This window comes from Vipera berus, assembly GCF_964194415.1.
Source record: "Vipera berus genome assembly, chromosome: 2".
Classification (NCBI taxonomy): domain Eukaryota; kingdom Metazoa; phylum Chordata; class Lepidosauria; order Squamata; family Viperidae; genus Vipera; species Vipera berus.
Window position 1 is genome coordinate 8,173,422 of NC_138203.1, and position 22,452 is coordinate 8,195,873.

Consider the following 22,452-nt stretch of genomic DNA (forward strand, 5'->3'; position numbering starts at 1 on the left):
CAAAGTTGTACTTAATAAAGGGGGTCTGGGTTGCTCACTCAGGTTGGTGGTTTTCCTGCAGATATTTCATCATTAAACTCGATAACTAGGTTAGTGGATTGATAAAGTTACCTAGTGGGGTAATGAAAACAACCAAGCTCAGAGAGCACCAAAGACCCCATGGTCTTCCGCTTCCTCCTCCTCCTCCTCCTCCTCCTTCTTCTTCTCCCCCCCCCCCCACCCCACAACCCTCTCTCCTTTCTAGCACTGATGATGTTACCTAGTTGGGTCATGAGAGCATCAAGGACTGTGCACAAATAGAAATACAAAGGATTCAATGCAATTCGTTCGTATCAAACAGTGGCATTTGCAAGGCCAATCTATTTATTACAGTCCAGTTTACAAATACTGCAAAACAATCACAGCAATTATACAAGACATGTATTAATTTCATTTTTAAAAAAAAAATAATACCTGGAAATACAATACAAATGGTAAAAACTTTACAGATTGTTCAGGGAACCCATAATTTAAGGAAGCTTGCATCACACAGGCAATAGGAAGAGTTCTCTCTCCGTGTGTGTGTGTGTGTATCTTACATAGTTTCATTGGAAGTGCTTTTTTTTTTAAAAGGATAGGTTAGGGTCCAGATGAATTTTTATTGATTTTATTTGTATTCTGCCTTTATTATTTTTTACAAATAATTCAAGGTAGGGAACATACCTAATACCCCTTCCTCCTCCTACACAGCAACCCTGCACAGTGGGTTGGACTGAAACAGAATGACTGGCCCAAAGTCACTCAACCAGCTTTTGAGCCTAAAGTGGAAACTAGAACTCACCATCTCCTAGTGATTGGCCCAAAGTCACCAAACTGGCTTTCATGGCTAAGGCAGAACTAGAACTCACCATCTCCTGGTGGTTGGCCCAAAGTCACCAAACTGGCTTTCATGGCTAAGGCAGAACTAGAACTCACCATCTCCTGGTGGTTGGCCCAAAGTCACTCAACTGGCTTTCATGGCTAAGGCAGAACTAGAACTCACCACCTCCTGGTGGTTGGCCCAAAGTCACCCATTCAAATTTCACGCCTAAGGCCAGACTAGAACTCACCATCTGGTTTCTAGGCTGGTGCCTTAACCACTAGATTAAACTGACTCTGAAAAAACTGGAGGTATTGCCTGATATTACTAATCTACACTTTTCTTTTCTTCCCAGTTCTGTTGTACTACCCACTAGGCATTAAAAATATCCCTATGTAAAAGACCTGGGCCAAAATTCAACACTCAGTCCTGCCACACACATCCCTGGGTGTGAATGACACGTGGTAGTAGTAACTATCTGAAGATCTCTTTATAAATGTGCGTTTAAGACAATGAAGTAAAAAAAACAAGTTAAAGCAAGAATTAAATGTACACAGTGGTTTTTCAGTAAGCAAAAGACTTAAATGCTTGGGACAAAAATTATTTGTCTAGAATAATCTAGAGAAATTTCTAGTTGGCCTAGAAAGACAGCATGGGACCCTCCAAACATTTTTCTACAATGTTTGGCTTAAGGTCAACAACAGTAAAACAATTGCATTTTCCTCTTGATGGGATTTTTCCCTGTCTATCCGCACTCTTGAATTCAATTCCTATTGTCAGAATTTTCTTTTTTTTGCAACAAACGAAGAGAAAAAAAAAGTTGGCCAAATTTAGGACTTCGGCCTGGTTTGCCTCCAGAAGTTGTGGGTACTCCAGCACTGGAGATTTCCAACAAAATATTGAATAATCATTTTTCTGGAATGGTATCGGGTCTCCCGTTTGAGCAGAGGGTTGGACTAGAAGACCTCCAAGGTCCGACTCTCTTATTCGGTATCTTGTATCATTGACTCATTCACCCTAAATGTTTTGCAGAAAATCCAGCCCTATAAATGAATGGATTGGGACTATCCAGCTGTGCACAACAGATGTAATAGCTTTTTTCCCCATCCTTTTCTCAAACCGTGGCCCACAAATTTATTTACAAAGATGAATCTATACCCTCCAAACACATCTGATGCCAAAAGAAGAAGCAACAGGGGAGCGGCAAACCTGTTAGGACTTAGTGAAAGAGGAGCCCCAGGTAGCCAAAACATCCCAACTGGAAGCACAACTATTGGACAGGTGGTCCCACAGAGCAAGCTAAGTTGGATCATAATCCCCCAACAAGACAAGAGATATGCACATTCACTGGCAGTTTCCCCCATCTGGTGACCTCCAGATCTGCTGGGACTGCAATTCTCATTCTTCCTAGCCAATATGGTCAAAGAGGAGCCTGGGAATTCTAGTTCCCAAACATCTGGAAGGAACTTGATGGGAGAAAGCTACCTTAATAGAAACATCAACATGTATGTTCACAGGCAGCTCCCTTCACCTGGTAACCTCCAGGTCTGCCGGTACTGCAATTCCCATTCTCCCCAGACAACATGATCAAAAAGGAACCTGGGAATTCTAGTTCCAGAAACGTCTGGAAAGAACTGGAGGGGGGGGGGAAGCTGCCTTGACAAAAAGATGAAGGGTAGACCTGCACATTCCTATGCCGTTCCCTCCATCTGGTGACCTCCAGATTTGGTGGGCCTCCAATTCCCATCATCCCCAGCCAGCAGGTTGAAAGAAGAACCTGGGAATTCTAGTTCCAAAAACATCTGGAGGGAACCTGATGGGAGAAAGCTGCCTTAACAAAAAAACATCAAAGGTAGACAAAGAAGTAAGTGTAGAGAAGGCTTCAAACTCCTGTTGTGAGAACATTTTGCTTTCTTCTTTGGTTCTTTTCAGTTTTTAAATTTTTATCTTCTTTTTTTTTAAAAAAAAATTGTTCAAGGAGCAAGTGCATTGCTCAGCAGCTTCAGACATTGTCCCTCTGCTTCACGTTGGACAGCTTGACGCTCTCCTCGTCGTTGGCTTCAGGAGGTGGTTCATCATGGCAACCTATCATCAGCTGGTAGACCATCACACCTGCAATGGCACCAAGGAAGGGGGCAACGATAGGAATCCACCACCAGTGTCCACAAGCGCTGTAAGATACAAGCAGGGGAAATGGTGAGATGAAATGTAGTTGGCTAGGTCAATAGGAGAGAATATTGGGAGTTCAGGGCTGAACTGTAAGGTCCTGGGTGTTCCCTGAGATTGGTTGTTTGTTGGCAGACATTTCATGACCCAACTAGGTAACATCATCAGTGCTAGAAGGGAGTGGGGTTTGTGGAAAGGAGGAGGAGGAGGAGGAGGAGGAGGAGGGGGAGAGGGAAGGACTGACTGTGGAGTCCTGGGTGCTCTCTGAGCTTGGATGTTCATTTGCAGACATTTCATGAGCCAACTAGGTAACATCATCCATGCTAGAAGGGAGTGGGATTTGTGGAAAGGAGGAGGAGGAGGAGGAGGAGGAGGAGGAGGAGGAGGAGGAGGGACTGTGGAGTCCTGGGTGCTCTCTGAGCTTGGATGTTCATTTGCAGACATTTCATGAGCCAACTAGGTAACATCATCAGTGCTAGAAGGGAGTGGGATTTGTGGAAAGGAGGAGGAGGAGGAGGAGGAGGAGGAGGAGGAGGGGGAGAGGGAAGGACTGACTGTGGAGTCCTGGGTGCTCTCTGAGCTTGGATGTTCATTTGCAGACATTTCATGAGCCAACTAGGTAACATCATCCATGCTAGAAGGGAGTGGGATTTGTGGAAAGGAGGAGGAGGAGGAGGAGGAGGAGGAGGAGGAGGAGGAGGAGGAGGAGGAGGAGGAGGAGGAGGAGGAGGAGGGACTGTGGAGTCCTGGGTGCTCTCTGAGCTTGGATGTTCATTTGCAGACATTTCATGAGCCAACTAGGTAACATCATCCATGCTAGAAGGGAGTGGGATTTGTGGAAAGGAGGAGGAGGAGGAGGAGGAGGAGGGATGGACTGTGTAGTCCTGATTGCTCTCTGAGCTTGGATGTTCATTTGCAGACATTTCATGACCCAACTAGGTAACATCATCAGTGCTAGAAGGGAGTGAAGTTTGTTTAGGGGAGGAGAAACAGAAGGAGGAAGAAGAGAAGAGGATGGACTGTGGGGTCCTGGGTGCTCTCTGAGCTTGGTTGTTCGTTTGCAGACATTTCATAACCCAACTAGGGAGGGAGTGGGGTTTGTGGAGAGGAGGAGGAGGAGGACTATGGGGTCCTTGTTGCTCTCCGAGCTTGAGTTGTTTTCTTGCAGACATTTCATGACCCAGGTAGGTCACATAATCAATGCTACCAGTATCAGTAGTGCTATTATCAGTAGCATTGAAGATATTTACCTAGTTGGGTCATGAAACGCCTGCAAGAAAACCACGAAGGTCAGAGAGCAGCAAGGAATTCACAGTTGGGTATGTCTCCTCTCTTCCCTTCACCCTCAGTGACCTATTTCTATTCATGCTTTTCAAGATCATAGGGGGGGGTCATCTTTCTCTTTCCCCCCCCCTTGGCTTTGAACTATCTCTTCTTTTTACTGAATTGGACAGGTAAAACTGAATTTTAGGATTCCTGCCTATCAACCTTTTGCCCAGGATCCAGCAAAACTGTAGCATCAACGTAGATTCATTGGGCAATCATTAACAATGGAATTGTTCCTCACCTCCACACCCCAGTTCCACACCCCATCTCACCGACTGTGCCTTCTAGACATTTCCCTTGGCACCGAACAACAATCATAGCAATATCAACCAATCAGACTAGAACTGGAAGGGACCTTGGAGGTCATCTAGTCCAACCCCCTGCTCAAGCAGGAGACCCTATACCATTTCAGACAAATGTTTGTCCAGTCTCTTCTTAAAAACTTCCAGTCCTGGAGCATTCACCACCTCTGGAGGCAGGTTGTTCCACTGGTTAATTGTTCTCACTGTCAGGAGGTTTCTCCTTAGTTCTAGGTTGCTTCTCTCCTTGACTAGTTTCCATCCATTGTTTCTTGTCCTGCCTTCTGGTGCTTTGGAAAATAAGTTCAAAAACACACACACACACACCCCACACCCCACACCCCGCTTCTTTGTGGCAGTCCCTCAAATACTGGAACACTGCTATCATGTCACTCCTAGTCCTTCTATTCATTAGTCTAGCCCAACCCAAATCCTGCAACCGTTCTTCATAGGTTTTAGTGAAAAACAGAAGAGCAAAAGAGCTGAAAGGGGCCTTGGAGGTCTTCTAGTCCAACCCCCTGCTCAAAGTTCAGTCACAGACCAGACACGGAAGGCACTTACGTGAAAACACCGGTGCCCCAGCCAGCAATGGCGGTGAAGAGACGGGGCCCAAAGTCTCGAGCTGGGTTGACGGCGTAACCAGAATTGAAGCCCATGGACGTCCCAATAACCAAGATGACGAAGCCAACTGTGAAGGCCTCCAAACCTCTTGGGACGGGGTTGTTGTAAGGATCCACAATGGCCAGCACACACACTATCAATGCTGCAGTGCCAATGAACTAAGAAGGAAGAGGGTAGAAAGAAGGAGATTAAAACACGTGTTCCTCAAAGAAATAGGAAGTCACTTTGATAAATCTTAAGAGTGTCTTGACAATGACACAAAAGGGAAGGGGCCTTGGAGGTCTTCTAGTCCAACCTACTGCCCAAGACAGGAGACCTTATAACACACACTTAGACCTTCTCCAGAATGACCTGTCCCCGATATGCCCTTCAGGTGTCCCATCTATCACCATCCATCCACCACGATGCTGTTTGTGGTTTTCTTCTCTTCTACCTGTCCCAACATTATTTAATTTAATTCCATTTATATCCCGCCCTTCTCCGAAGACTCAGGGTGGCTTACAAGCTTAGCAGTAGCCTTCATTCTATGTATATGCCTGCTTATTAGGGCTTTCACACACACACCCCAAGCGGCATTATTACAAAGTCAGCTTAATTGCCCCCAACAATCTGGGTCCTCATTTTACCTACCTGGGAAGGATGGAAGGCTGAGTCAACCTTGAGCCTGGTGGGACGCGAACCTGCACTAATTGCAGGCAGCTGGTGTTACTTAAGGAGGCATTAGCCCACTGCTCCACCAAGAATGCTAGACTTCAAAAGAGAAACAACCTAGGTACAACGTGCTAAGCTATTATGGTCATCTCAAGAGACTGAAGCTTAACAGAATAACAGAGGTGGAAGGGACCTTGGAGGTCTTCTAGTCCAACCCACTGCTCAGGCAGGGAACCCTATACCATTTCAGACAAAGGATGTCCAATCTGAAAAAACCTCCTGTGTTGGAGCACCCACAACCTCTGAAGGAAAGCCGTTCCACTCATTAATTGTTCTCACTGTTATAAAATTTCTCCTTGGTTCTAGGTTGCTTCTCTCCTTGATTAGTTTCCATCCGTTGCTTCTTGTCCTGCCCTCAGGAGTTTTGGAGAATAGGTTGACCCCCCTCTTCTTCTTCACCAGAGGGCAAGACAACAAACAATGGTTGGAAACTGACCAAAGAGAGAAGCAACCTGGAATTAAGGAGAAATTTCCTAACAGTGGGGATAATTAACCAGTGGGACAGCTTGCCTCCAGAAATTGTGGGCACTCCATCACTGGAGGTTTTTAAGAAGAGGCTAGGCAGTCACTTGCCTGAAATGGTATAGGTTTTCCTGCTTGAGCAAGGGGCTGGACTAGAAGACCTCCAAGGTCCCTTCCTATTCTATTCTATTCTATTCTATTCTATTCTATTCTATTCTGTTCTGTTCTGTTCTGTTCTGTTCTGTTCTGTTCTTTGCGGCAGCCCCTCAAATATTGGAACACCGCTATCACGTCATCCCTAGTTTGTCTTTTCATCAACTAGGCTTTGCTTAATATTCCCCCAATATGATCGTGTTGAGTCTGGACATTTGTGCCTTACCTGGTCAAAAAATCCATTGAGGGAATTCAAGTGTTCTGACGGATAGGTGGCAAAGATGCCAGCCGTCCCATTGGGACCCACTACAAAGAGTTGGTTTTCACCGAATGCCCAGATGGCATCTAGAAAAAGGGATCAAAACAGAGAATTGAAGGAAACCACCCAGAATTCCTTCCCAATCACCCCCCAAAAGAAGTTCCATCAAAGCCATGCCTCCTTTTTCAGAGGTATCACACGGTACAACACAGGTTTAAAAAAACGGTCAGGACTTTGATCATGCAGTTGCAGTCCCCATCTTGACCTTTCTTGACACACACACACACACACACACACACACACACACACATCAGACACCCCCGGGCAGGGCAACAGCCCTGAAGATAATTCAGCTTTTTACTGTTTCCATCATAATGAGGAGTTTTAAACCTTTCCCTGTTAAACAAAGGTGTCTTTTGAGGTCCACTAGGATCAATAAAGCTGATAGTGCCACGAGACTTGACGCAAACAGCTTAGATGGACTGCAAATCCAATATGAATTCAGCATTTCTTTCTTCTAGCCTATGCTGAGAAGACAGGAAATGCTCTTGTTTCAACAGAAGAGAATCTTTGTAGCTCAGAGTTTAACTGTGGGATCCTGGGTGCTCACTGAGCTTGGTGATTTTCTTGCAGATGTTGCATAACCTAACTAGGTAACATCTTCAGTGCTATAAGGGAGTAGGGTTGACAGGGAGTAAGGTTGGCAGGGAGGAGGAGGAGGAGGAGGAGGAGTACTGTGAGGTCCTTGGTGCTCTCTGAACTTCTTTGTTTCCTTGCAGATGTTTCATAACCTGACTAGGTAACTTCTTCAGTACTATTAGGGTTGACAGGGAGTAAGGTTGGCAGGGAGGAGGAGGAGGAGGAGGAGGAGTACTGTGAGGTCCTTGGTGCTCTCTGAACTTCTTTGTTTCCTTGCAGATGTTTCATAACCTGACTAGGTAACTTCTTCAGTACTATTAGGGTTGACAGGGAGTAAGGTTGGCAGGGAGGAGGAGGAGGAGGAGGAGGAGGAGTACTGTGAGGTCCTTGGTGCTCTCTGAACTTCATTGTTTCCTTGCAGATGTTTCATAACCTGACTAGGTAACATCTTCAGTGCTATAAGGGAGTAGGGTTGACAGGGAGTAAGGTTGGCAGGGAGGAGAAGGAGGAAGAGGAGGAGGAGGAGGAGGAGGAGGAGGAGGAGCACTGTGAGGTCCTTGGTGCTCTCTGAACTTCGTTGTTTCCTTGCAGATGTTTCATAACCTGACTAGGTAACTTCTTCAGTACTATTAGGGTTGACAGGGAGTAAGGTTGGCAGGGAGGAGGAGGAGGAGGACTGTGGTGTCCTTGGTGCTCTCTGAACCTACTTCTTTAGTTACAGACATTTCATAACCTGACTAGGTAACTTCATCCGTGTTAAAAGGGAGGAGGAGGAGGAGGAGGAGGAGGAGGAGGAAAGGCAATGGAGGCCACCTGGATGAAGATGGAAGCTGAAGGAGATGGCCAGCCCTTGAAGCCAGGAAGAAAGAACTCCTTGAATGGACTCACCAAAGTATAAGCCGAAAACGATGCCTGCTCCGAGGAAAGCACCCAGGGTCTGGGCGAGGGTGTAAATCGGAAGCTTGATCCAAGGTTCCCGGGCCATGAAGCACATCGCAAAGGTGACCGCAGGATTCAAGTGACCACCTGTGTAAAAATATCCCATGGTTAGACAAATGTCCAAAATAAAAAGTAAAGTATGAGTGTCCCTCAACTTCCAATCGTTTGTTTAGTGAACGTTCAAAGTTACAACCGGACCGAAAAAAATGACTTATGACCGTTTTTCACATTTACAACCATTGCAGCATCCCCCATGGTCACATGATCCAAACTGGGGTGTAGCATCCTGTAGGTAGCATCCCCCAGTCACACAAGCACAATGTTACGACGTTTTTGCAGAAAAACAGCTTTGAATTCTAATTTTCGGCAAAAATGCCCCTTGAGCAAACAATGAATTTGCTTAACGGCTGTGGAGTTTGATTAACAACCTGCAACACAATGTGCTTTGATGGCAACTGTGTTTGCTTAATGACCGGGGCCAGTAAAGGTGGTAAAATCAACTCGGTCACGTGGTGACCCGCTTTGCAATCGTCGTGACTTACAACCGTACTGGGCAGACTCCACGAAAGACGTCACTTGAGGATTACTGAACTTGGGTCAGACTCTGGGACACGAGGAAGTAAGCAGAAGCCTTTGCATCACCATTGCTGCTTACTGACCCTAAGATATGGTCCGATCCAGCCCTCCAAGCCAAGCAAGGAACAAGGCCAACACTCTGAGCGGTTTAGTGAATGCACCCATTGTCTGGATTCTCTCAAGCCTCCAGTTTGCAAACACGGCAGTTTTGCTGCCTGCTAAAATGATCCATTTGTGTGAACCCCTCCCTCCCCTTGTGAATCAGACTAATAATGGAGATCAGAAAGGTTAGGCCTGGACAAGCAGTTAATATATCGCTTATTTTAAATATTTTAAACAGGAGGGCATTTCTGCATTGCCTGTGAAAGAAGAGGAAAAAAGGAAAGGGAAGGGAAGGGAAGGGAAGGGAAGGGAAGGGAGGAAAGAAAGAAAGAAAGAAAGAAAGAAAGAAAGAAAGAAAGAAAGAAAGAAAGAAAGAAAGAAAGAAAGAAAGAAAGAAAGAAAGAAAGAAAGAAAGAAAGGGGAAGGGAAGGGAAGGGAAGGGAAGGGAAGGGAAGGGAAGGGAAGGAAAGAAAGAAAGAAAGAAAGAAAGAAAGAAAGAAAGAAAGAAAGAAAGAAAGAAAGAAAGAAAGAAAGAAAGAAAGAAAGAAAGAAAGAAAGAAAGAAAGAAAGAAAGAAAGAAAGAAGGGGAAGGGAAGGGAAGGGAAGGGAAGGGAAGGAAAGGGAAGGGAAGGGAAGGGAAGGAAGGAAAGGAAAGAAGGAAGAAGGAAAAAGGGAAGGGAAGGGAAGGGAAGGAAAAAGGAAAGGGAAGGAAAGGGAAGGAAAGAAAGGGAAGCAAAGGAAAGGAAAGGAAAGGAAAGGAAAGGAAAGGAAAGGAAAGGAAAGGAAAGGAAAGGAAAGGAAAGGAAAGGAAAGGAAAGGAAAGGAAAGGAAGGAAGGAAGAAGGAAAAAGGGAAGGAAAGGAAAGGAAACTCTGTATTGCTGTGGATGTGAGCTGCCAGGTTTACGGTGCAGAAGATGGGTGGCCACGTACGTCTTTCAGATAAATAAAGTCCCCCTACCTGAGATTTGTCCAGCAATCAGAATCCCAAGCGTCACAGCAAAACCAAATGCCAGGTTGACCGTCAGGAAGCGGGCGTGAGTCCCTTTGCTGAGCACCAGCTGAGCCACGGAACCGCAACCGAACATCTGGAAAGAAGGAGGAATCTCGGTGAAGTCAAGTTTGAAGCCTCAGAAAAGGAGAGAATTCACTGGAGTCACACGGTCTTGGGAATGCCTTTCGGGCGCTCGGCAAGTGGCCCATATTCACATGTAGTCTTCGACTTAACAGCAGTTCACTGAGTGACCGTTCCAAGTTACAAGAGCACTGGGAAAGGAGAACTTGCGACTGTTTTTTCACACTTTAAGACCGTGACGACATCCCCAGGGTCACATGATCAATATTTCTGACACTTGGCAACTGACTCGTATTTATGACGGTCACGTGATCCCCTTTTGCAACCTTCTGACGAGCAAAGTCAAGGGGGAAGCCGGATTCATTTAACAACCGTGTTACTGATTTAACAAGTGCGGTGATTCACTTAAGAACCGTGCTACCGATTTAACGAGTGCAGTGATTCACTTAACAACGGCAGGGAGAGAGGTTGTACAATGGGGCAAAATTCACTTAACCGATGTCTCATTTAGCCACAGAAATGTTGGGCTCGCTTGTGGTCATACGTCAGGGACTTTTGGTGTAGCATTACGGAGAAGAGTTTCCGTGTAACCAAGAAACCAAGAAAATATTTTTTTTTCCATTTTATTTCAGGTTCTTATGCAATCAAGCCTTGTTTGCTCCCAGATTAGTTCCTTCCTCCTTCCACTGACAAGGTGATTAATGTTCACTCCATAGCAGAGGATAAAAAAGAAAATTCTGAATAGCTGTTTGACCTTGAGCTTTAAACCAAAAATGGACTTTGAATTGCATTCTTTGCCATTTTATGTCAGGCAATCCTATTATCTTTCAAATAAGGAGTTTCTTGCACCGGGGCGTGGACAAGATAAGATTTCTCCTGGACACCCTTGCCGTAAGTTTGGCTTTGGTACAACTTGATTACAACAACGCCTTTGGGCTTGACCAAAAACTGCCAAAAGAGTTGAGTTATTGAAAACTCCTGTCATGTTCTGGGCTGTCAAAAAACAATGGCTGTAATCTGAGAAAGGTTAAAGGAGAATGGCATGCCAAACTGGGCAATAAATCAATTGCGGGTCCAAACTTGAGGTCTGGAAGAGGGCTGAGGCTGAAAGAGAACAGAAACTGAACAACAGAGTTGGAAGGGACCTTGGAGGTCTTCTAGTCCAACCCCCTGCTCAGGAATGAAACCCTATACAGAATAACAGAATTCAGAATAAGAGTTGGAAGGGACCTTGGAGGTCTTCTAGTCCAACCCTACTCAAGCAGGAGACCCTATACAGAATAACAGAATTCAGAATAACAGAGTTGGAAGGGACCTTGGAGGTCTTCTAGTCCAACCCCCTGCTTGAGCTGGCAACCCTATACCATTTCAGACAGTTAAAAGTTATATTAAATCCATTTACACATTTTGCAGCTCCCTGGAAAAGGCGAGGAAAGAATGTCGTTTCTGCACTCCTCAATGGATCGTGGCTTTTTGATTCCATTTTCTTGGTGCCTCGGGATACAAACTTTCACAGTACCCATTATCCACTGCCTGAGACAGCCATCTTTATTTGTGTGACTTCCTCTCACCCCACCCACTTCAGAGACCTCAATTTTGTAGTGTACCAGACTGGTTCAATATCTCCAAGATAGTGCCGTGCTGTGGGGCATTATTAGTGCAGACAACGCATGTGTCACTTTTCACACAGAGCTGCCCTGTTTGAAGACCGACAAAGTCACTGCACTGGACACAACCATCTAGTGATTCTCAACTTCAGCAGCTTTAAGATGGGCAGACTTCAACGGCCAGAATTCTCCAGCCAGCTTTCTGGTTTCACTATGGGCTGCAAACGCCCCTATTCCAAACTGTTTTGCTTCTTAACTTTGTTAAGTAGTCCACAGCCCTGGATTCTTCCTGAGGTCTTCCACAGAAGATCTCATCAGCTCAACCTTCCTTGGTTTCTTAAAGTGAGCTAGCTATGGAGTTCTAGCTGCAGGTTCCCAAAGCTATCCATCAATCCTTCATCTCAAGAAGACATCTTGAGAATAGAATAGAATAGAATAGAATAGAATAGAATAGAATAGAATAGAATAGAATAGAATAGAATAGAATAGAATAGAATAGAATAGAATAGAATAGAATAGAATAGAATAGAATAGAATAGAATAGATGGAATGGAATTAATAGAATAGAATAGAATAGAATAGAATAGAATAGAATAGAATAGAATAGAATAGAATAGAATAGAATAGAATAGAATAGAATAGAATAGAATAGAATAGAATAGAATAGAATAGAATAGAATAGAATAGAATAGAATAGAATCAGAAAGAAGAGGGAATGGAGTAGAACAGAACAGAACAGAATAGAATAGAATCAGAAAGAAAAGGGAATGGATTGGAGTAGAACAGAACAGAACAGAACAGAATAGAATAGAATAGAATAGAATAGAATAGAATAGAATAGAATAGAATAGAATAGAGCTGGAAGGGACCTTGGAGGTCTTCTAGTCCAACCCCCTGCTCAAGCAGGAGAACCATCCTATACCATCTCAGACAGATGAATGTCCAGTCTCTTCTTAAAAATCTCCAGTGATGGAGCGCCCACGATTTCTGGAGACAAGCTATTCTCCTGGTTGATTGTCCTCACTGTCAGGAAGTTTCTCCTTAATTCCAGGTTGCTTCTCTCTTTCATTAGTTTCCAACCATTGTTTCTCATCCTTCTCTCTGGTGCTTTGGTGAGCAAACTGGCCCCCTCTGCCTTGTGGCAGCCCCTCAGATACTGGAGCACTGCTATCCTGTCTCCCCTGTTTCTTCTTTTCTTTAGACTAGCCAAACCCAAGCCCCGTACCCGTTCTTCGTATTTTTACAATATATGTAAAACAGTCCTCGAAAAGGGAGACTCCAGAGTCAAGATCCCAACAGATACTTCCAAAGCTTTAGCTCAACCTTTGGCAACTTTGTGGGCTTTCGCTCCCAGAATTCCCATACTGGCTTGGGAAATTTGGAACTTGAAGTCCACAGGTCTTCAAGTTGCCGTGGTTTGGACACCTGGTTTAGCCCAACCCAATCCAGATTCTCCAGCATGTTCTCCACCCATCAAGGCTTGCTGCTCTTGTTCTGTAGGCACCAGAACGAAGGAAAATCAAGATCAGGGTTTGCTAAGCCAAGTGACAAAGCCAACCAGGGTCCCACCCTCGTCCTGATCCAGATTGAACTCATCCTGTTGACGCCACCCTTTGGAGGGGAAAAAAAAAGAATAATGGGACAAGGAAAGAGGGGAGCGTGTATCCACAGGAACCCCGTGAGTGTTGCTTTGCTTGAAACGCCACCCTTAAATCACCTTCTTTCCATTTCCCTTTCCAACAGCTGCCCCACCTTGCCTGGGGTGTGTGTGTGTGCAGTGGGGAACACAGACAAAACACCTGCACAATTCTGCTTGTGTTCCCTGCCTTAGGGATAGCTCGTAAATGCCAAAGCCCAGTGGGTTCCTCCCAAAATTAATCTTCTTGTATTCCAGCAATCCCAAACTTCATTAAAGCTGTTAACAGATTTCATCTGCTCTGTTCCAAGAGGTGCAGTGGGGAGGGAGGCTTCCCTTTTTAAGCCTATCATCAGGCGCTCCCCGAAAAATTCTGCCTATTTTCAAGCTTTCAAAGTTTCTTTTGTTCTCCTGGGGATGTGATAGGGATCTTCTTGTGTGCAGCTTCGTTAATTAAACTTGGCACTGGGGAAATCTTTCTAGAGACAGGATAATGGTGCCAGGGTTGGGCAAGAAAGCTGGCGTTCACTAGCGTTTCGCAACGTTATGTTTTCCAACACAACCCCATGCATACCCGCTCACAAAAGAAAACTGCAGCTTGTCACAAATCAGCATCGTGAGGACTTGAAATCGTATTTTGCAAATAATAATAATAATAATAATAATAATAATAATAATAATAATAATAATAATAATAATAATAATAATAATATGTACAAACTTACAGGAACGTAAATCCTAACTTTCTCGACCACCTTAGCAGCTTTAAGCTTAAAGTTGCTGGGTTGAGAAAGCATGCCCTAACAGATTCAATGTAGCTTGCTTCTGAGTAGACTCAGAAGCAATGTTAGGCTGCAATCCTTTTTGAACTTAAAAAGGCAAGGTCTCTTTCCACAGATATATTCATGTATATCCATCCAATTAATATTTTGAAGCCTGTGTGCCACAAACACAAATAGGTGTGGCCCCAACTCATTGCAAGATCTTTTCAGTTAAATTGTGTTTTTACTGACTGATTGATCCAATCAGCCCGTTGATTAAAATCTGAAGCCTAATTCTCTCCCAATTAATCCACTCTTTTAAAGCCTTCTTGGGTTTAAATCAACCTTGTTTACTGATGACTGAGACGCTCAAGACATGTTGAAATCTCTGCTGATTCACCTCTAGTTTTGCATTTTAATTTCACTGTCCTTCTTGCTCTTTTGTACATGGTTCATTTGTACAATTTTAGGTTGCTGTTGTTTTTTGTCCATTGCAATTGAGAGGTTAACGGTTTTTTTAGACAAGAAGATATATGGACTTCAACTCCCAGAATCCCCCGGCTAATTTGGGTAACTAAAATCCATATGACTTAAAGTTGCTGAGATTGAGGAATTCTGTTTTAGACTCTTCCTTTCAGCTATTCAGACCTGGGCAAATATAATCTCTTTGCTCTTCCAATATCTACTTTTTTTAAAAAAAATCTGTTAGATCTTTTTTGTTATTCTCTCTTTGATTAATTTCCATCTGTTGCTTCTTGTCCTGCTTTCAGGTGCTTTGGAGAATAGGTGGACCCCCTTTTCTTTGTGGGAGCCCCTCAAATATTGGAAAACTGCTGCCATGTCACCCCTAGCAAAACCAGCTCTGACAAACCCCAAGCCAAACCCTACAGGTCACATTGGCCAATTGTAAATACATTGTTATGAGAACATGTCTCTGAGCTGGTCAGACACCTGGTGAGTCATCCTTGATTCTCACGGTCTGCCTTCTTTATCTATGTAGCCTGCATTCTATTTCCCTATCCTCGCCCCACGTTTGTTGGCGAGCTAAGAAGCAACAATTGTTGTACCAGCAAAGCAAGCTTCAAGCTTGACAAATAGAGTTGGAAGGGACCTTGGAGGTCTTCTAGTCCAATCCCCTATACATTTTCAGATAAATGATTGTCCAGTCTCTTTTTGAAAGCCTCCAGTGATCGAGCACCCACAACTTCTGAAGGCAACTTGTTCCACTGGTTGATTGTTCTTACTGTCAGGGAATTTCTCTGTAATTCCAGGTTGCTTCTCTCCTTGCTTAGTTTCCATCCATTGTTTCTTGTCCTGCCCTCAGGTGCTTTGGAGAATAGCTTGACACACAGAGACACCCTCTTCTTTGTGGCAGCCTCTGAGATTTTGGAACACTTCTATCACGTCTCCCCCAGTCCTTCTTTTCATTAAATTAGACATATCTAATTCCAACAAACACTCTTTCTATGTTTTAGCCTCCAGCCCTCTAATGGACATTTTAACATTAAAGATCTACACAGAACGTAAAGACACAGAACTGACCTACGTCAAGACCAAAAGGAGTTCAAATAATATTTAGGGAAAACCCAGACGTAAAAAGGAATTGCTGAGCTTCAACAACAGAACATGGTATCAAACTGCTGTTTGCAGAGACGTAAGGAATTACTTAAGCTGTTTGGCTGTAACCCATGGACTAACCCCATTACCCTTTAGGAATTTGGCCCTTAGGGAAGATAGGAGATAATTTTATTACCTCAGTAGCAGGCCAAATATTTCTTTCTTTGTCAGATTGCCAGTTAATTATCCAGAGTGAAAGCTCGGGACAGCTAAGAGATCCATAAAAGTCAACTCATGAATGTCAGGAGAGTATATCAAAAGGGCTGGGAATCTCCCCCCCCCCCCGAATTTCACACAATGTATTCATCAGAGCTGGGGGAACAATTCTTCCAGCCCATGCGCAGGGTGCCTCAATCTGCAGAGTTGTGTCTCCCGCAAATAAAACACCACCACACACACACACACACACACACAGAAAACCACAGCCCTCTAAAACGTACACTTCAGTTTGAGAAAACGTTCCCTTTGGCAGCCCTTGGCATTGCTGAAATGATTCAAAATCAGATTTAAAAATCCAGAAATTGGAAGGTTTGGTGATTTGATGGAACTGTAATTTGTGTCGATGGTTCTTCCCTCAGTTCGGTGGACATTTTTAGCCTTGTAGAAGCTCAGAGAAAGGCAGTTATCGGCCACATATGCTGACATTTCCCATTCCTGGTCTGAGGGATACGTGGGATTCAAATTTACTTACTTACTTACTTACTTACTTACTTACTTACTTACTTACTTACTTACTTATGGGGAGCTTGGTGCTCCCTGTGTGCAGGTTTTTTTTTTATTGCAGACGTTTCAGGACCCAATTATACTATACTACACGGTACTCTACAATTATATTTATTATACAATAATAATAAATACTTATTAATTAATAATTATTGTACAATAATTATACAATATTTGAGGGGCTCCTATAAAGACGAGGGGGGGTGTCAAACTATTTTCCAAAGCACCCAAAGGCAAGACAAGAAACAACGGATGGAAACTAATCAAGGAGAGAACTAATCAAGCCTAGAACTAAGGGGAAACTTCCTAACAGTGAGAACAACTAATTAGTAGAACGGCTTGCCTTCAGAAGTTGTGGGTGCTCCATCACTGGAGGCTTTTAAGAAAAGACTGGGCAACGATTTGACTGAAATGGTACAGGGTCTTCTACTCAAGCAGGGGGTTGGACTAGAGGACCTCCAAGGTCCCTTTCGACTCTGTTATTCTATGTTCTAACTAGGCAATGTCACCAGTGCTAGAAAGGAGGGGGTGGTTTGCTGTCTGTTCTCGGGTGGTTACTATCTCAGTAAAGAACAGCCTAATCAAGACATTACCAACAACATTCACACCAACACTGACAGGGCGAGCCACTAGTACAGGGGTAGGCAACCTTGGCTCTTTTGTGACTCGTGGACTTCAACTCCCAGAATTCCTGAGCCAGCCATGCTGAGGGGAAAGAGAGAGGTTTCCAAGCTGAGCCGTGCTGGCTCAGGAATTCTGGGAGTTGAAGTCCGCAAGTCATGAAGGGGCCAAAGTTCCCCCATGATGGCTCAGGAATTCTGGGAGTTGAAGTCCATGAGTCATAAAAGAGCCAAGGTTGCCTACCCCTGCACTAGTATATAAACAGAGCACAAACCCCCTCCCCTTCTAGAATTGATGAAGTTACCTATCTGCAAGAAAATAACCCAGTTCAGAGAGCACCAAGGACCCCACAGTCGTCGTCATCCTCCTCCTCCTCCTCCTCCTCCTCTCCACAAACCCCCCCTCCCTTCTAGCACTGACAATGTCCTCTAATTGGGTCATGAAATATCTGTGAGAAAACAACCCAGCTCAGAGACCAGATCAAGAAGCCCACCTTTCAACCCTGAGCTACAAAGATTCTGGCCTGATTTATTTAAAAGATTTACGTACAGCCGCCCATCCTACAAACTCTGGGCAGCTCTCACTTGGATTGCCACAATGTGCTTCGGCTCCATTAATTTCCAGGAATGGCTGTGCACAGGGGAGCAGTGGGTTGATGAAAGAATCAGCGTATTACGGAGTTACCTCGGTGCGCAGCACGGGCGTGGCGGAGATGGCAAGGCCCCGCCACTTCCCGCTTGCCGTTGTTTTTCTGCTTTTGCAAACCTCTAGGCAGCTCCTTGAACAGAGGAGGGGAGACCTGCCCCCTCCCCGCATTCTTCTCTCAATGGAGCTGTGGAGTTCTGATCCCAAACACTGGGGGAAAGCAACTCCAACTGTTGTGATGTGACAATATCATTGACCTCTCTCCCCGGTTTTCAGAAAAAGTTTACTCCAAGTAGAAAAACAAAAGAATGTCTTTTCTTCATCCCCCCCACTCCTATTGCAAGGAGAGATTAAGATGCTCAAAGTTTCCCACATCCTTTGCTAGAGACGACGGGTTGAGTTTGGCCAACGAGCTTAGACTCAACACCTGGCTGATTGTAGGTAGTCCTCAACTTACAACAGTTCATTTACTGACTGTTCTAGGTTACGGTGGCACTGAGAAATGGGACTTATGACTCTCAAGCATCGCAGTACGCCCAAGAGGATGCGATGAAAATTCAGGCACTAGGCAACGGACTCGTACGTATGACGCCTGTAGCATCCCAGGGTCATGTCATCCCCTTTTGCGACTTTCTAACCAGCAGAGTCAATGGGGAAGCCAGATTCCCTTAACCACCGCGTTGCTAACTTAACCGCGGTGATTCACTTAAGCACTGTGCCAAGGAAGGTCATAAAACGGGGCAACCTTCAACTCAACCGTGGTCTCCCTTAGCACGGAAATTTGTGGCTCAATTGTGGTCATAAGTCGAGGACCCCCTGTCCTTTGGGGCCGATTCATTCTGTGAATTGAGCCCGCTGAATGACTTCAAGCAGATTCTACTTAAGCGTGGAGAGGTGCCCCATGAGACTTGCCTTGGAAAAACTGCACGATGGGCATTATTTAAGGCAGGGGTAGGCAACCTTGGCTCTTTTATGACTCGTGGACTTCAACTCCCAGAATTCCTGAGCCAGCGTGGCTGGCTCAGGAATTCTGGGAGTTGAAGTCCACGAGTCATAAAAGAGCCAAGGTTGCCTACCCCTGGTTTAAGAAATGTCATGGGTTGGGCAAGAGTTTAGCTCCTGTGAAATGGAAGGCTTAACCTCCCTGGCCATAAGCAACGGTTCAGTTACAGCCTCCCGAAAGGATTTGGAGTAAGGTAAGTAGGGCTAAAGAGGTGCAAAAATCACCTGGCAGGTTTGCCAACCAATGACCAACGTGATGTTTGGAGAATGTTGGATGGTACCAAGGTGATCACTCTCAACCAAAACTTAAACAGAAGGAGCTGCTATTATTCAGAGGAATTAGCTTGCAAAGTTAGCCGTGTTTCTCTTTCTTCCCTTCTCTTCCCGTCCTTTCTCTCTCCTTTCTTCCCTTCCTCTCTACCTTCCTTCTGTTCCCTTCCTTTCTTTCTCTCCTTCTTTTACTTTCCTTCTTCTCTTTCTCTCCTCCCTTCCCTTTCCTTTCTTTCGCTCTTTCTTTCCCTTTCCTTTCTTTCTCTCCTTTCCCTTCCTTTCTCTCTCCTTCCTTCCTTGCTCTCACTCTCTCCTTCCTTCCTTTGTTCTCTCTCTCTCCTTCCCTTCCCTTCCTCTCTCTCTTCTTCCTTTCCTTTCCTCCTTCTCTCTCTCCTCCCTTCCCTTCCCTTTCTTTCTCTCTCTCTTTCCCTTTCCTTTCTCTCTCCTTTCCCTTCCTTTCTCTCTCCTTCCTTCCTGGTTCTCACTCTCCTTCCTTCCTTTGCTCCCTCTCTCATTCCTTCCCTTCCCTTTCTCTCTTTCTCCTTCCTTCTCTTCCTCCCTCTCTCCTTCTTTCCTTTCCCTTCTTCCTTCCCTTCCTCTCCTCCTCCCTTGCTTTTTTTAGTGTAGTAGTTAAGGTGAAATTTCTCAAGCTTAGCAACTGTAACACAGGTGGACTTCAACTCCTAGAATTGCCAAGGTGGCTAGGGAAGTCCACACATCTTAAAGTGGCCAAGGTTGAGTAACACTGAGTTATGAAGAGTTTTGTCAACAACAACCCTGTGAGATGGGTTGGATTGAGAGAGAGAGAGAGAGAGAGAGAGAGAGAGAGAGAGAGAGAGAGAGAGAGAGAGAGAGAGAGAGAGAGAGAGAGAGAGAGAGAGAGAGAATAGGCCAAAGTCATCCACCCAACTCGGCCAACGTCATGGCTAAGGCGAAACTTGAACTCACAAAACTTGTGGACTTCAACTCCCAGAATTCTGGGAGTTGAAGTCCAAAGGTCTTAAAGTTGCCAAGGTTGAACACCCCCTGCTCTAAATATTACCTATATGAAGCATTCCCCCATCTGAATTCTGGAAGAGGTCGGAAGGACCCTTTCAAGAAATTCAAACTTTTCGACACCCAATGTGCAAACTTTCCAGTTAGACAGAACGCTTCAACACTGCTTGACGGAGCTCTGTGAAACTCCAAGGCTAGCCTGTTCAAAACAGTCAGATTTAGAAAGAATTTTCAATTCTTCTTCCCTTCCGGAAGCAAATCCATCATGGGCACAACGAGTGAGAAAACCTCAGCCTGATTTTTCAGTCCCTGGCTCCATTCACACAACAGTCTGAGCCTGGTCCCTAATCAAGTCCATTTCCTAGGTTAGAACAGTACTTTCCAGCCAAAATTAACCAAACAGGCTGGACGTCACTAGGGTAGATATTCAGCCAGAAGAAAAACAGACTAACTTTAACCGTTCTCATCTTGTGTGAACAGAGCAGATAGAATCTTTAACTGGTTGACAGGAGAAGGGTGCACAAACCCAGTCTTGGATGGATTACAAAAACTTCACATCCAGTGGCAGAGAGTAAAGCCTTCCTCCTCCTCCTCCTCCTCCTCCTCCTCCTCCTCCTCCTCCTCCTCGTCCCATTCTTCTCCTCCTCCTCTTTCCATTCTTCTCCTTCTCATCCTTCTTCTCCTTCTCCTTCTATCCCTTCCTTTTCTCCTTCTCCTTTTTCTCTCTCCTTCTCCTTCCCCTCCCATTCTTTTCCTTTTTTCCTCTTTCTCTCCTCCTCCTCCCTTCTCCTCCTCCTCCTCCTCCTCCTCCAGTGCCACCATCATTTCTCCCCTACTCTTTCTCCTGCTTCACCTCCTCCTCCCTCTCTCCCCTTTCTCTCCTCTTTTTCCTCTTCTCCTCATTCTCCTCCACCTCCACCTCCACCCCCCATTTCTCCTCCTCCCTCACTTTCCCTTTCCTCCTTTTCTTCTCCTTCTCTTTCTCCTCCTCTTCCCCTCCTTCTCCTCTTCATCTTCCAATACCACCGTTTTTTCTTTCTCCTGCTTCACCTCCTCCTCCTCCTCCTCCTCCTCCCTTTCTCTCCCCTTTCTCTCCCCTCTCCCCTCTTCTCATTCTTCTCCTCCTCCACCTCCATTCCCCCATTTCTCCTCCTCTCTCACCTTCTCCTTTCCCTCCCTTTCTCCTCCTCTTCCCCTCTTTCTCCTCTTCATCTTCCAATACCACCATCGTTCTTCTTTCTGCTCCTTCACCTCCTCCTTCTCTCTTCTTCTTCTTCTTCTTCTCCTCCCCCTCCCCACCAAGTCCCCATCCACTTACGTACCACCAAGATGAGAGTGCCCAGGCATTCAGCCAAGGCCTGCCGGAGAAGCTTATTCCTGATCCGCAGCCTCCGTCCGATGGCTGTCAGCACTTCCTTCTGCCTCCCCATGGTGCCTGGATCTCACACTACAGGTGTGGAAGGAGTCTAGGAATTGCCTGGATCTCAGCACGTCAGCCACAGCTCTCTGGGGCTCATGTCAGAATCCAAAACTGCTCCAGCTTATAAGCAGGTGGAGAGATCTTGGATCCGCCCCGGGTCCTCCTCTGCCCTGTGGCTGCTGCTCTGCACACCCACGCCCTGACACACCCACTGCACAGTATTGCACAGAGCGTGTGGTTTGTTTTTTCTCTCCCTTCCTTTCCTTTTCTTCTTCTCAGCAATGTCACACACACACACACACACACACACACACACACACACAGAAGTCATTGCCCGGTTGAAGCAGGGTGTTTGGAAAGGGTTCAAATCTGATTCCACACCTTCCTAGGCTGGAGTGCCTCAGACCCAGGATCAACCAGGATAAAGCCAACATAGTGGCTTTATCCTGCATTAACAGAGGGATAGAATCGAGATCACGTGAAGTGTTCGTACGGCTTTACAACGCCCCGGTAAGGCCACACTTAGAATCCTGCATGCAGTTTTGGTCACCACGATGTGAAAAAAAGATGTGGAGACTCTAGAAAGAGTGCAGAGAAGAACAACAAAGATGATCAGGGGACTGGAGGCTAAAACGTATGAGGAACGGTTGCTGGAATTGGGTATGTGTAGTTTAACGAAGAGAAGGACGAGGGGGGACATGTTAGCAGTGTTCCAATATCTCAGGGGCTGCCCCAAAGAAGAGGGAGTCAAGCTCTTCTCCAAAGCAGCTGAAGGCAGGACAAGAAGCAACGGATGGAAACTAATCAAGGAGAGAACCAACCTGGAACTAAGGAGGAATTTCCTGGCAATTACAACAATTAATCAGTGGAACAAGTTGCCTTCAGAAGTTGTGGGTGCTCCTTCACTGGAGATTTTTACGAATAGATTGGACAACCATTTGTCCAAAATCGTATATTGTCTCTTGCTTGAGAGGGGGTTGGAATAGAATA

The 22,452-nt window shown here is 45.2% G+C and overlaps 1 protein-coding gene across 1 annotated transcript; it reads right to left on the reverse strand.

The window, feature by feature from the left end:
• Window positions 1–332: 332 nt before the first annotated feature.
• Window positions 333–21,552, reverse strand: LOC308664366 (aquaporin-3-like). The gene is made up of 6 exons (XM_081321579.1): window positions 21,365–21,552; window positions 10,051–10,177; window positions 8,363–8,500; window positions 6,803–6,921; window positions 5,191–5,408; window positions 333–3,009 (listed from the first exon to the last, which is right to left on the reverse strand). Exons 1-6 carry the CDS (start codon window positions 21,470–21,472, stop codon window positions 2,841–2,843), a joined length of 879 nt encoding a protein of 292 aa, XP_081177705.1. The 5' UTR covers window positions 21,473–21,552; the 3' UTR covers window positions 333–2,840.
• Window positions 21,553–22,452: the final 900 nt, after the last annotated feature.

Coding starts and splice junctions, on each gene's coding strand:
- LOC308664366 (XM_081321579.1), bottom strand. CDS start 21,472: ATGGGGAGGCAGAAGGAAGTGCTGACAGCCATCGGACGGAGGCTGCGG. Junction 6,922..8,362: donor CGTTTTCGGCTTATACTTTG/GTGAGTCCATTC, acceptor CCCTTTTTCTAG/ATGCCATCTGGGCATTCGGT. Junction 3,010..5,190: donor TGGGGCACCGGTGTTTTCAC/GTAAGTGCCTTC, acceptor TGTATCTTACAG/CGCTTGTGGACACTGGTGGT.